Below are 13610 nucleotides of genomic sequence, written 5' to 3' on the forward strand. Positions count from 1 at the left end.
TAACAAATTAACAACAACCATATAGATTATGAATTATCTTCAGACACTTTTTCTAACACAAAATACAGCATCAAAATTACCCCTTTAGAAGCTCACAGTGTCACAGACAGAAAGACACAGTCAGTCAACAGTTAACTCATAATTACATATCACCTCTCTTTTTGCTTCTGGGGCTCAAAGCAACCAGTAATTAAACAAAATAGGCAACCAGCCAATATAATGAATATGTAAATGATACACTAATATTTATAGTTTTATAACATTTATTCAATAAACAGTAGGTAACACGAAATGTTTTTATAGAAAAGTACACAATTATAAAAGTGAAGTCACGTCATCTTGTCAATACTATGATAACTAAGATCTTATTATGCTTTCACTCAACGTTTTAATTGAATTTCGTAATATTATACACAGCACGAGAGTAAAACAATATATATTATAATTATCTGAAGTAGGCTCATAAGTATAAAGGCGACCCAAAATCATTTTTCAGTTTGTGCTATCGAACAAGTATTTGGTGCGCTTTTAGTCATTATAAGTAAATTACATATTAATAAACCTACTACATATAAACGTTGTATAATACTAAGAATATAAGAAACATTATAACAGGCACATTTCTAAAAGACCATACAATTTGTCAAATAAGTCCACTTTCATATTTTGGCTTATACCTCATTCCTTAAAATACATTACAAGATTCTTCAAGCGTATTAGCAATCTACGAGACCAACTTTCCTACAAATATCCTTAAAATCAAACAACACAATTATTAATACCCAGTATGACAGTGTTTAATTTTCTAATAGATAATATCATAAAATACATTTTTGGCTCCTTTATGGCTAGCTAGGCCATTAGCAATAGGCGAAAGGTTAGGCAAACTTACTAAATAAAAAAAAATGGACGCATTTTAATTCTACACCACTTGCATATACTGGGTAATCGCTCATGTCTTCGTTAGTACTGGTATAAATTCAGACAAAATCCCTGCCTCTTTTCTTAAGATATACAAGCCTACAGAAGTATTGTCAAATGAGGATCAAATTATAAAAGTTCACAGCTTTGGACATTTTTCGAAATTTTGAAGCTCGAAAGTATTAGTAGAATTTAATACATAGCAGTAACTACAAATTACATTATTGTGTAACAACTTCATTATTAAGTTCATAAAACAGCATAGGAAATGAGAAAGACAGACAAAGGCGTAGGAACAGATTTTCTTCAAAGCCGCGAACTTTTAAATTCGTCCTATTTATTTAGCACCTGTTATAAAAAGCAATATATATCATGTAGGTTACACGTTTTACGTTACTTTCTTATTCTATGTAAAATGAACAGCCATCAACATTAGCATTATGAATATACATTTCCATCGATAGAAATATCCAAAGCCATGTCAGTAGCACTGTCTATTCGTGAAATAGACTGTTGCCCTGTTTGCCTCACCAAAATAACATTAAATGCATTCAAGTAAAAGCAAACGACTTACAGCAAATGGACGTGGATTTTTTCTGAAATGAGATAAGGTTACGATGGGTAAATTAAGGACTACACTCTCGCAAGTGGAGATCAATGTTTAGACTAACGAATTGTACAAGTGTGTGCGAACATTTTCCATCCAGTCAGTAATTTACCCAACACTACCCTGCTTTTTATGCACGTAAGATTGTCACAAAATGCAAAAAGACTAGATTAAAGGGAGTTGTTACAATCACTTCAGCAAGTTGTTATTTAATATCACAACAGACGAAAAGGTAATAAACATGATGCTTACCATATCACTTGTACTTATTATAGGATTGCAATTATGGATCTTACAACAAAGCAGGTGTTACATATACTACATTTCATTCGGATTAAAATATATTATATGTAGTTTACAATTCAAATGCACATTAACTTCTTGAGCTTATATTAAGTTTATATTATTATTACATGTACTGCCATAATAGGATGTATGTATGTCTAATATTCATTAAGTTTTGCATTACAGACTATAATATCATATTGTAACAAAACAAGAAATACTTTATTCAATCATAATGAATGTCAGATAAATAAAAAATCTGCTCTATATACCACAAAAAGAATAACATTTCAAAAATATAATTTCAATCATTTGTAAAAATAAGTAAATATAGTTTTTAACTTACAGTACTAATAAGTGTGTTATACGTATAAAAAAAACACTTAAATCAAATCACAAACTGCACCCATCCCGTTCCTTCTTAAATATCAAAACCTAGTGATTCGCCGATATCTTTTGCGATATCACGCATGACTAACAGATCTTACGTTCCAATACTATCATCATAATATGTAAGTTGCCGTCAAATAAACATGTCCAGCATGTACATATATATTATATCTATCAAACTATTCATAAGAATCAAGCCAAATCATTCATTAGTAATATAAAAATAGTGAGGTTAGACATTAATCAATCTATAAAAGTAATATAAGAATAAAAATAGCTTATTAGTTAATATAAGAACATAATCAAAAATAGTGATAAAAATTCTCGAAAACCACACTGGAAACCCAAGATTGTCTTCAATTATAAACTGGAACAAGCTTTTTATAAAGAGAGTGTTACACGATTGTTAGATCTACGACGACCCGTTTCGTAGAACATGAAATCCTGGAATTAAAAAAAAATACATTATTTAGACTGAGATATTGAAATAAGTACTTGCGACAAAGCGTGCTGTTAGCTCGAGTGTTATTTAGTATGTAAGTACTATAATTTCATAAAATACAGTGATAGGTGTTGTCTATTCTGTTTGCTTGATTCAATTTTTTTTAACTATAATGGTGACAGTTTCGTTTTAGTCTCATCTAAAATACCAATACCAGCACTAACGGCATATATCTAGGAGCATTAATGGCGTCTGTAGTATGGTGATTTGAAGAACTTCAGCTGTGTGCTGATTTTGGCGGCATTAAAGCACTGATGTAAGCCGAAAATAAAGTGCGCTAATACTGCCCTCTGTGAGGCTCTGAATTTCATATTGCTTGATAGTAATTGTCTTTTATATTTGGTAATACATACATCAACATACATAATTTGTGGTTGAAGATCTTATTTGGTGCAAGGGTGGCATTTTTATCCAACTTTACATGTCACTATGCCTACATTTCAGGGTCTATCGTATCGCTATCAGGTAGTATTGTAAGTGTTGACCATACTACAGTTAGTTCCCCGTGCAAGTATTTAAAAGGTTTGTGCACCCAAAACACCGTGATGACTTTGACAGACATAAATCATGGTATATAAGTAGTAGTAAAAAATATGACTTAACTAGAAGTTGATTAACATTTCTCGACCCAATCACGACTAGATACTACAATGTTATTTATTAGTTAGACACACACTCCCATTCTGTTAGGTATATTAAAAGTAATAAAAACAAAGCCTAAATTTTATTAGTATCTAGAATACAGCAGATAGATTATTTTATTTATAGCTCCTTATCATTCGACGATGCGTATGTCACACAAACGAACAAGGCATGCGATGTTCGTATTACTTAAGAAGACGTCTTTAGTAAACTTGTGCTAATAATTAAGCATTAAAACGAAAATTGTGGTTAGGGTTTAAAAAAGAAGGCAAAAGAAAAAAACAGGCATACAATTTCACAAACCAAACTATACGCGCAAGTTTGTCTTATTACCTTAGACAAATTGCTCTGTTCATATTTAAAGCATGCCGGGACGGTCAGATTCATTATTTCCTGACTTTTCGAAGAACATGAAATCCTGGAATTACATTATTGAAAATAATAAGGGGTAAATTACAGTATCGGATAAATAAAATGTAAGTAGCTCTAAGACAGCAACATGCATTTTCAGATAAGATACGGGACTTATTTTTATCGATTATATATAATCAGATATTTTTTTACAACCTATAGAAAGAAGAGATCATGAATTTGTAGACCTGAAAATCCTATACAATGATATGACGATAGTATTTAAGTAGATTCCAATTTCCACAAATCTAATATCACAACAAGATAATATACTATTGGTTACTGTACGCGTACATCATTGGCATTGACGATCGTAATAAAATGAAGATATCCGCGACCTCTCTACTAGGTATCAAATATCTGCACTAGACCTTAAACTTACAAGACGTCTTATTACAATCTGAAATGATAACGCATGTCGTGACCTACATGTTCGTAAATGCCCACTATGTCTCAAAGTAAGTGAGACTTAGAGATACAAGGAAACAAAAATTTCCACTACATTTAATAAAACAAAGGAATTCCGATTAAACTATTAGTTACCTACTAATACGTTGTCGTTAATTCCTAGTAATGTTGAACATTACTATTGTTTAGCTTTATCAGTCAATAAGTAATAATTTATTTGCGTAATATGATCGACACTAACAAACATTGGGACCATTATTATTAAAGAGTATTTCAATAGTTTATTATATTTTATCTCTTTGATTTTATCCATGAAAATAAAAGTCGAATTAAGAGCTCTTTCTTTGAAGTCGGTTAAGTAAGTTCTAGTGAATAAATAAAGAATACTTACAATTAAAAAGCAGGCTCCGAGCAGCACGGCCTTAATTTTCACATCCAGATCCATTGGGAAGGAAATGCCGAAATAATCAGAATCTGTGAATGCCTCTCGAGCCAGACCAGACCACTGCTTTGTTATTTTACCAACTTTATTCTCACCATCTGCACTGTATACCTGAAATCATATAAAACAACATTTCAAAAAACATGCTATGAGTAAGTACTAGTGCACTTAGAAATAGTTGCTTCACAGTTTGTTACGATTATTTTGAAGATTCAGCCTTTATCAAGTCAGACACATTGATATATTTCCACAATCTATCAAGTGTGGATACCTAATCTTAGTGCAGTTTTATCTGACAAAAATATATATTTTTTGCTACAGAAATTATTACTTCTATAATAATATATAAAATAATTGTTACACATGATGACATTCTCTTTTTTATCATAATCTGTGCTTATTCTACTACTATCATAAATTTGAATATTATTAAAGTTTGAATATTTGTTGTTCAATCACGCCAAAACTACGAAACGTATTTTTTAAGCTGGAATTTTATCTATGCCCACGTAATTGCGGGTAGTTGCTAGTGCTGTTAATATGTAGGTACTAAACTTCTAAAGCCGAAAGTCATATATGTAAACAAATTTAAAAACTGTATCAATTAAACAATGACTACATATCTTGCCCTTAGCCAGATATTTAGCAAAGAAAACTAAACAACAAACTTACATGAAATTCAACTTCACCGCAAATAGAGAAAGTGCAAACAGGCCCTTTGATTCGGAGAACAACATCTCCAACTGCATTCTTGATTACGAAGCAGGGCTTGCAGATCGACCATGTCTGTTCAATGGAGCCAATCACTGTGCCTGGTGGTGAGGTCACCTCCATACTTTGCAGCCAGCATGGACAGCAGCATGACTCACATGCCAACGGACGATTTAGATGAATCACCTGTAAATTATATATTTTTTTTACATGTTAAAAGGCAAAAAGTAAAGTGTCATATTTGCCACAACAACCATGGATATTCATAAGTACAGAACCATGAAAAATAGTGCCGGTAATTAAGGCAATTAGTTCCCGCATTGTTCCTTTTGCATAGTTATAAACCGTTATTACATCACTGTCTTTAAATAGGTGTTTTGTACAATTAGGATGTCAACATTTTTAATTATAGTGGGCGAATAGAAGAGATAACTGAATATTACCTCATTGTTGAAATTATCCATTATTTTCATGTCGAATGGACGCATTGGACCGCAGCAGTTTCGAGTGCAGCAATCATTGTCTTCAATTGCATAGTACACTTTTTGTCCAATATTATTTTTAATAGTGTACTTGTTGTTTGTCTCAAATCCCACAAATGCTTCCAACAGCTCAACTTTCTGATGGACGAGTAGTTGATCAATCATAGAAAGGTATTCCAAGCCTGGCGGACAATTGCTGAGCCCTTGCGGAATAGTCATCCACCCACCTGAAACAAATTAGTTAAATATAATGAGGTGTCATAATTATTGCAGAAAAACAAAGGCAGTTTATTTTTTCTTTGTATTAATAAGTACTTACACAACATTTAGAAATTATGTAAAAAACCACGATACAAAAGTTATGATATATTAAATAATAATATATACAGGACACAAAATTATAGATAAATATTATTAAAATACACATCAATTAGTAGACACCCTCCACCAAACTTCGATCTGTACATAAATTCAACCTTTTTTCTTCATCTGATAGGAATTTTTCATAGCCATTTTTGCGAGACTTGAAAATACGTCTACATATTTTATTGAAACTTCTTTGGACACTTGACACACTCAATGTTTCAAAGTAAACACGTTTGTCTTTAATATCAGAGATGGTAGAACGCTTTTTATTAATGTAACATTTGAACTTTAACCACTGCTTATTCTGCTTGTGTCTATCTGATGTATCAGTAAACAATTCGAAATTACATTTGGATTCTTTGAACATAATGAAATAAGTTAAATAAAATAAAAAAAATTACTCTCTTAGCAGAATGTCACTGAGCACAATGCAATCATAACATGATATCAATAGTCTCGAAGCTAGGGCATTACATACAAACAGTAAACACCCTTATCTAAGTAGATGTCAACAACTTCAATGTTTAATGAACAAATAAGACAAAGACCAAATACTTCAAGTAGAACTGTTGCATTATCTTGGTAAAGTCACATACATAAGCATAAAATTACACTCAGTCTTACTAATTGTTTTGAATGGAAAGATCATAAAATATTATTTAAGTTTCTTTAGAAGATCTAAGATGTGTGTGTGAGTGTGAATAAATATTTTGCTAATGACAGTACTTTGTTAATCTCCTGTATTAGTTAGTAAATACTTTATTTAACTTCTTTCCTTACTGTTATCATAAAATTATGTAATTTTATCTCATTCAACCAGATATTTGAGTATAATATTACTACTCAATTACTTAAAATAAAAGAAGATAATTATAGTTAATGTCACAGTGTAAACTCTAAAATAATTAAAAAATCTATACTAATATTATAAAGCTGAAGAGTTTGTTTGATTGTTTGTTTGTTTGAACGCGCTAATCTCAGGAACTACTGGTCTGATTTGAAAAATTCTTTCAGTGTTAGATAGTCCATTTATCGAGGAAGGTTATAGGCTATATATCATCACGCTATTACCAATAGGAGCAGAGTACGGGTGAAAAATGTTACAAAAACGGGGACAATTTTGACCCATTCTCTCTTATGTGACGCAAGCGAAGTTGCCCGGGTCAGCTATTAATTATATTATTTGAGTGTTAAAATTATGTATAAAATTGTTGATTGAAAGGCTATGCAAAATATTTCATTATGAAATTAACTATTTTTTATTTCTTGAAAGCCATAGAAACTCCATCACACTGCCAATGTTACATGTTGAATCTTTTTTTTTATGTTTATGTAACAGGCCAAGGCTGAATTTTAAAACTGAAGAGAAGATTAGAAAAAAAAAATAGAGTTTACACTGTTTTACATGTTTATGAGAGCATTGAGTACTTTTAATTTTTTAAAATAAAACATTTGAACAACAACAAAATATGTATTGCCAATGCTACTTACACAATAGGGTCATTATTCTGTGAAATTAAAATTTTCTGCAATAAGAAATTTGTCAACATTTAAACTCTGTGCCACAAAGAAAAAATACTACCCCACATTTAAGTGGAATAGAAAATGATGAGTTCTTTTATTATGATTTTTTTGATTATCTTAAAATAATTAAGCTATGTTCCCATGAGTGATTCCTACAATACCTACATCATTTAGGAAAACATACCTGGAGGAACTTGAGGACCAGGCTGCTGTACCACTGGTCCATAGCCTGGCTGAGGATATCCTGGTTGGGGTGGTCCATAGCCTTGTTGCGGTTGAGGATATCCTGGTTGAGGATGAGGATATCCAGGTTGGAAGCCAGGCTGGAACCCAGGCTGAAAACCTGGCTGGAATCCAGGTTGGAAACCGGGTTGTAATCCTGGTAGCGGCTGAGCCCCCGGCGGCAGCGGAGGTCCCGAAGGTGGTGGACCGGGATATCCGCCTTGTGGGTTCAATGGGAAGCTTTCAGATTTGTTATGATCAGGAGTCGGCGAATACCCCCGACTTTGAGGAAAATTCGGAGAGTATGGAGTTTGTTTGTGCGACATTATAATCTGTAAAAAAAATTAAACAAGGATCATTAGGTCAAGTTATTTATGCACCAATGATAATTAATACAAAAAATTCAAAGTTACTATAATTAATGGACTAGGACTAGAGGACCACACCTACGTAAAAATTCTGACTGAATCCAAACCAATAATGAATACAATGATCAATTCTATTATAAGCACTAAGTACTGAAAATAGTAGCCAATCGGATCGGCAAATCTAAAAACACGGTTTCATAGAACAGAAAAGCCGGGAAAATAAAGGTGAATTAACTACGTAAACTTACAGAACAGAATTATAGTAACAAACACTTTAAATGCTCAAATTAGCGGTAGATCCTTCACAGGGTATTTAATTTTATACTTTTTGATCTACAAAAACATATTTTTTCTTACAATGTTCTAAATTTTTTATTTATTGTCCATCATAGACAACTACATTTATTTTCATAGTTTTCCTCCACCCATCGTAATATTTGGGTACTAGGTTTTCTATCTCATTTGAGCATTTAAGTTAGTATAAACAAATTATTGCTTAAATTATAATAAATGTTCATACAAGTTATTATTTACTTTTATATAGTTGATTACACATAATAATTATTTTTACTTTTTAAATAAATTAGGATAATTGACTGTTTCTAAACGAAATCAGTGTTGACAACTTTTAATGAAATGTTTCCGGCAAAAAGTTGCCAGAGTATAAAAAATTACAAAATGTAGTAGTTTTTTTAAGTCCGGTTCTCTTATGAGACAAAAACAACATGTAGGTAACAGTTAAGGCACTATTGAATTTAAATTAATTGTAACCTTAAACTTAGTAGTGAAATACATTGAAAATAATTTAAGCAGTATTCCAGGCATCATTTTGTGAGGACCTTGTACTCAATAAGAATATTTATTAAAACGAATTACAACAATAATATTTTCTGAAGTATGTTTCAATTTGCTATGGCTACGTAGCAAACTAAATAAAAAGTACCTAAGTAGTAAGTTTGGATGACGGAAAAGTCCAGATGACTGAGAGATTCCCAATCAGGTCGCTATTAGAACAGGTGTAACTACACCAAAGCACTAACTATCTGTACCGACAACATAGATATACGTCTAGTAAATTGTTATTATTTTTGTAGATTTAAGTTTCCCTAAACTACATATTTTATTGAAAAAGTGATAGATTTACCTAAAAAAGTCGGTACGTTCGTTTCAATATATAAAAAACAGCTTATTGTTACTTTAGTAGAAATTAAGTAATAAACATGGTAACACTGGCATCCGTTTAGTATTTTCCATTCACCAATCAAACCATTGCAATAAGGTGCATTGACCAACCTGCTGCCGCTGCTGAATCTAGCCAGCAGGGAACAAGTCAGTTGGTAGATGTTTGCTTCCGCGTTTGTATCTTTGAAGTAACTACCATCGCGATGCAGTCGAAGTTGTTTTGCCACTCATCCAACTAAAATGGCGTCGCTGTTTATCAATTAGTTTGCTTTATGTGTACATTACTCAGTGATCGTTTCCGAGTGAGTCATAAACCAACATAGCAATGACATTTTTATAGCACATAGTGAGAATACGTTTCTAAAACGTTGTGTAGACTGGCAAGTGTGATTTGAGGAACACAATAATGCGCGAATTCAAAGTGGTTGTGTTGGGCTCGGGTGGGGTCGGAAAGAGTGCTTTGACTGTGCAGTTCGTGTCAGGATGTTTCATGGAGAAATATGACCCCACAATAGAAGATTTCTATAGGAAAGAAATAGAAGTGGACAATTCACCATGTGTTTTAGAAATATTGGATACCGCCGGCACGGAACAATTCGCTTCAATGCGAGACCTGTACATAAAAAATGGTCAGGGATTCGTTGTAGTGTATTCATTAACGAATCACCAAACGTTTCAAGACATCAAGCCAATGAAGGAATTGATAACACGCGTGAAGGGGTCAGAACGCGTCCCTATCCTGTTGGTAGGCAACAAGGCTGACCTGGAGCACCAGCGTGAAGTGTCTCATACGGAGGGCTCGGCGCTCGCGCAGATGTGGGGCTGCCCCTTCGTGGAGGCCTCCGCCAAAAGCCGTACCAACGTCAACGAGATGTTCGCCGAAATCGTGCGTGAAATGAACGTTAGCCCCGAAAAGGAAAAGAAAACTTATTGTTGTTGTACAGTGCTTTAATATTTAGAGTGTAATGTGGCATTTATTTCTCGTAAGACTGCAAAGGCGAGGCGGGAGTGTGCCTGCCTCAGCTCGACGGCCGGTCGTCTCCAGTGGGGAGGCCGGCGAGGGCGCGCCGGCCCCGGCCGCTGGACCTCCGGCGGTCGCGACGCGCGTCATATCACATTGTTAATATCGTTGATACATACCATTGTCCAATCAAGGTGCTTTACTTATATTTTCATACTTTATTACTGGTAGATACTCCCGCAGTAATGGTTATAATGTGAACAAATATCCTTATCGGAGCATAAATAGCTACTCAATTGCAGATTAAAACAAGCTTCATTTTGTTCATCATAATATTTAGACACTGGAAACAGCTGAGTCTAAAACAGAAACATGTATTTGTAAAGTAATGTTAGTCAACTTTGTATATAATTTCTTGAGATTAATGATGTTGAAGGGCAAGGACAATTTAGAAAATTATAAAGCCATCCAATATGCAATAAACTAATGATTGTGTAGAGTGGTGTGCGATGATGATGAGTAAGAACTTACACCTAAGTGATGTCGCAGATTATATTTTATTGTGTAAATTATGTTTATATGAAAAATCAGTAATCAAGGAAAAGCAGTATGTTTTGTCAGTTGCGTGATTGTGTTTTAAAGTCTACCAGGATTTGTGATAATACATATAACAAAATACCTATAATAAAAGTTTTAAGTGGGAGATTGAAAAGTGAAGTTTTATTCATCAGTCAATAAGGTAACCGATACAATTCAATATTTCATTATACCGAGTAATGAGTTCATGTACAATAACATGTTAATAATAAATTATGGTGCAAGATTCACTGTTGTGTAGTTTGAGGAAAACTTTAACCATTATATTGTCAAGTACTAAAGTTATCATCAAAGTTACTGGGTAAATAGTTTTGTGTTTATAACAGTGAAGCTTGTTTCAGACCTGCTAGTTAAAGCTAACAGGCCAGTAGAGCATTGGCAGGTACAATAATTTCGACTATGAATGCACTGTTTTTCTTTTTTTATTTTTTTTTATTATACATAGTATATTCCAGGGGCCGAAACAGGTCAGTAAAGTCAGTAAAAGTCAGTATTTTTGGACCTGGTCAGTAAAAGTCAGTATTTTAGAAAATCGGTCAGTATAGTCAGTATTTTTCCAAACTCAACGAATTTTTTTTGGCTTTCCTTTGCTGTTGGCCAATCTTACATTCTCTATTTGCCCAGTAATGATATCAGAGGGCTGCTTTGAATGCTCGATATTATGTGGATGATCTACGTAATATATATGTTACTGTAAAAGCCCGAAATGTGGTAAATCCTAAGATTTTCCGGTAAAACCTAAGATTTACCAACTCTCAACGGTAAAAGTCCGAACAAGCCGGAGTTTAAAAACTATATTACGGTATATAAAAAACTCCGTCATAACTATGTTACGGTATATCAAGAAGGAGTTTTAGGCAAACCGACATGGGTAGGTTAGGTTAGAAGTTCGTGGTTATTTTTTTTAAACCACCCAGTATGAGGAGCCCCGCGAATAGAAGCGGGGCTCCGGCGACATCTCGACATCATCAAGTGAATATAGGTAAAAGTTCGAAATAAAATAATTGTTCGGACTTTTACCATTGAGAGTTGGTAAATCTTAGGTTTTACCGGAAAATCTTAGGATTTACCACAGTTCGGGCTTTTACAGTAACATATACATGTATTGAAGCATCACATGACTTCAATAGAATAGCAAATTAAAATTTTCATTTTTTTTTTTAATCAATATTTTTGAAGTGAAAATTCTTTAGCGCCGTTGCGCACTTTTTTGTAATTAATTTTTAAAAACTTTTAAATTCGCGTCACGAGACGTGACCTCATCGCAAATTGGTAAGACCTGATTGAAAATTCGTAAGACCTGATCGAAAATTCGTAAGACCTGATCGAAAATTCGTAAGACCTGATCGAAAATTCGTAAGACCTGATCGAAAATTCGTAAGACCTGATCGAAAATTCGTAAGACCTGATCGAAAATTCGTAAGACCTGATCGAAAATTCGTAAGACCCTATTGAAAATTCGTAGGACTGATTGAAAATTCGTAAGACCTGATTGAAAATTCGTAAGACCTGATCGAAAATTCGTAAGACCTGATCGAAAATTCGTAAGACCTGATCGAAAATTCGTAAGACCTGATCGAAAATTCGTAAGACCCTATTGAAAATTCGTAGGACTGATTGAAAATTCGTAAGACCTGATTGAAAATTCTTAAGACCTGATTGAAAACTTTACAAACAATAGAAAAAGCCTTTTAACACAATAAAAAGGCGGTGCTGGTTGACTATGGGGATGATGAAGACCAATAACCGAAAATAAGCTTTTTAACCGACATCAAAAAAGGATTTTGACTTTTCAATTCGACTGTATTTTTTTTTATTTCACTCCGTTCACTCGAAAAACGGTTTAGAAATGGTCTGTATTTGGTCAGTATTTTTTAATTTTTGGTCAGTTAAATCAGTATTTTCGACCTCGGAACTTGTTTTGGCCCCTGATATTCACTCACCATTCATGTAATTGCTTTTCTACAACAATCGTAATTCTAGAAGTTCTTGCTTTAACTGTTAAGAAATATGTTTTTCTCCAGTTGATTCAAACATTTTACTTTGTTATTATCTAAAATGAATTTTTACAAGGTCACATCTTTTAAAGAAATTTGAAATAAGTAGTTTATTCAGTTCATTTATTGGTAATTAATTGTTTCAAGCATACCTAGTGGGCACTCAACTGTGCAGATCATATCATCCACAGCATGGATTGAATTGCATGATGTGCAACTGGTATGACATTGCTGCTGATTGCTGACAATGATACAGATGCATTTAATACACCTAGTTTCTAGACTATGTGTATATCACTGTATTTTTATCTCTTTGTGATCTCTGAATCTGTTTGTGAGAAACTGATTAACTAACAAACAGAATATATTAATGCCATTTTCGCTTATAAGCAGAGTGATTCATGAGCAAGATTTAATATTTGTTAGAGTTTTGTTCAAATTTGCGTAAATATTAATGGGATGTCGAAAAAATACTCTTATTTTACGGGTACGAGTTTTAGCAGAACAATGTCTGCATGATGCTATTTCTAGCATTCACTAAATGTCTATAATAGTCGTAAATTGTGTTAATTTATGTCAATGCAACTTTCAA

At 33.2% G+C, this 13610-nt stretch overlaps 2 protein-coding genes across 5 annotated transcripts; one reads left to right on the forward strand and one right to left on the reverse strand.

Annotated features, from left to right (window-relative positions):
- Positions 1 to 245: 245 nt before the first annotated feature.
- scramb1 (phospholipid scramblase 1) lies at positions 246 to 8688 on the reverse strand. 4 transcript variants are annotated; one of them, XM_076115695.1, is made up of 7 exons: positions 8530 to 8688; positions 7876 to 8245; positions 5763 to 6028; positions 5281 to 5505; positions 4558 to 4719; positions 3681 to 3765; positions 246 to 2647 (listed from the first exon to the last, which is right to left on the reverse strand). In XM_076115695.1, exons 2-6 carry the CDS (start codon positions 8237 to 8239, stop codon positions 3706 to 3708), a joined length of 1077 nt encoding a protein of 358 aa, XP_075971810.1. In that variant the 5' UTR covers positions 8240 to 8245; positions 8530 to 8688; the 3' UTR covers positions 246 to 2647; positions 3681 to 3705. The 4 variants fall into 4 exon arrangements, with proteins under 4 accessions (XP_075971810.1, XP_075971783.1, XP_075971793.1 ...); XM_076115668.1 differs by lacking the exon at positions 3681 to 3765; XM_076115678.1 differs by lacking the exons at positions 3681 to 3765; positions 8530 to 8688 and adding an exon at positions 8360 to 8496.
- An 853-nt stretch (positions 8689 to 9541) lies between these two features.
- On the forward strand, positions 9542 to 11136 carry Rap2l (Ras-associated protein 2-like). The gene has a single exon (XM_076115708.1). The coding sequence runs from the start codon at positions 9870 to 9872 to the stop codon at positions 10413 to 10415; it is 546 nt and encodes a 181-aa protein (XP_075971823.1). The 5' UTR covers positions 9542 to 9869; the 3' UTR covers positions 10416 to 11136.
- Positions 11137 to 13610: the final 2474 nt, after the last annotated feature.

This window comes from Anticarsia gemmatalis, chromosome 1 (assembly GCF_050436995.1).
Source record: "Anticarsia gemmatalis isolate Benzon Research Colony breed Stoneville strain chromosome 1, ilAntGemm2 primary, whole genome shotgun sequence".
NCBI classification, from domain to species: Eukaryota; Metazoa; Arthropoda; class Insecta; order Lepidoptera; family Erebidae; genus Anticarsia; species Anticarsia gemmatalis.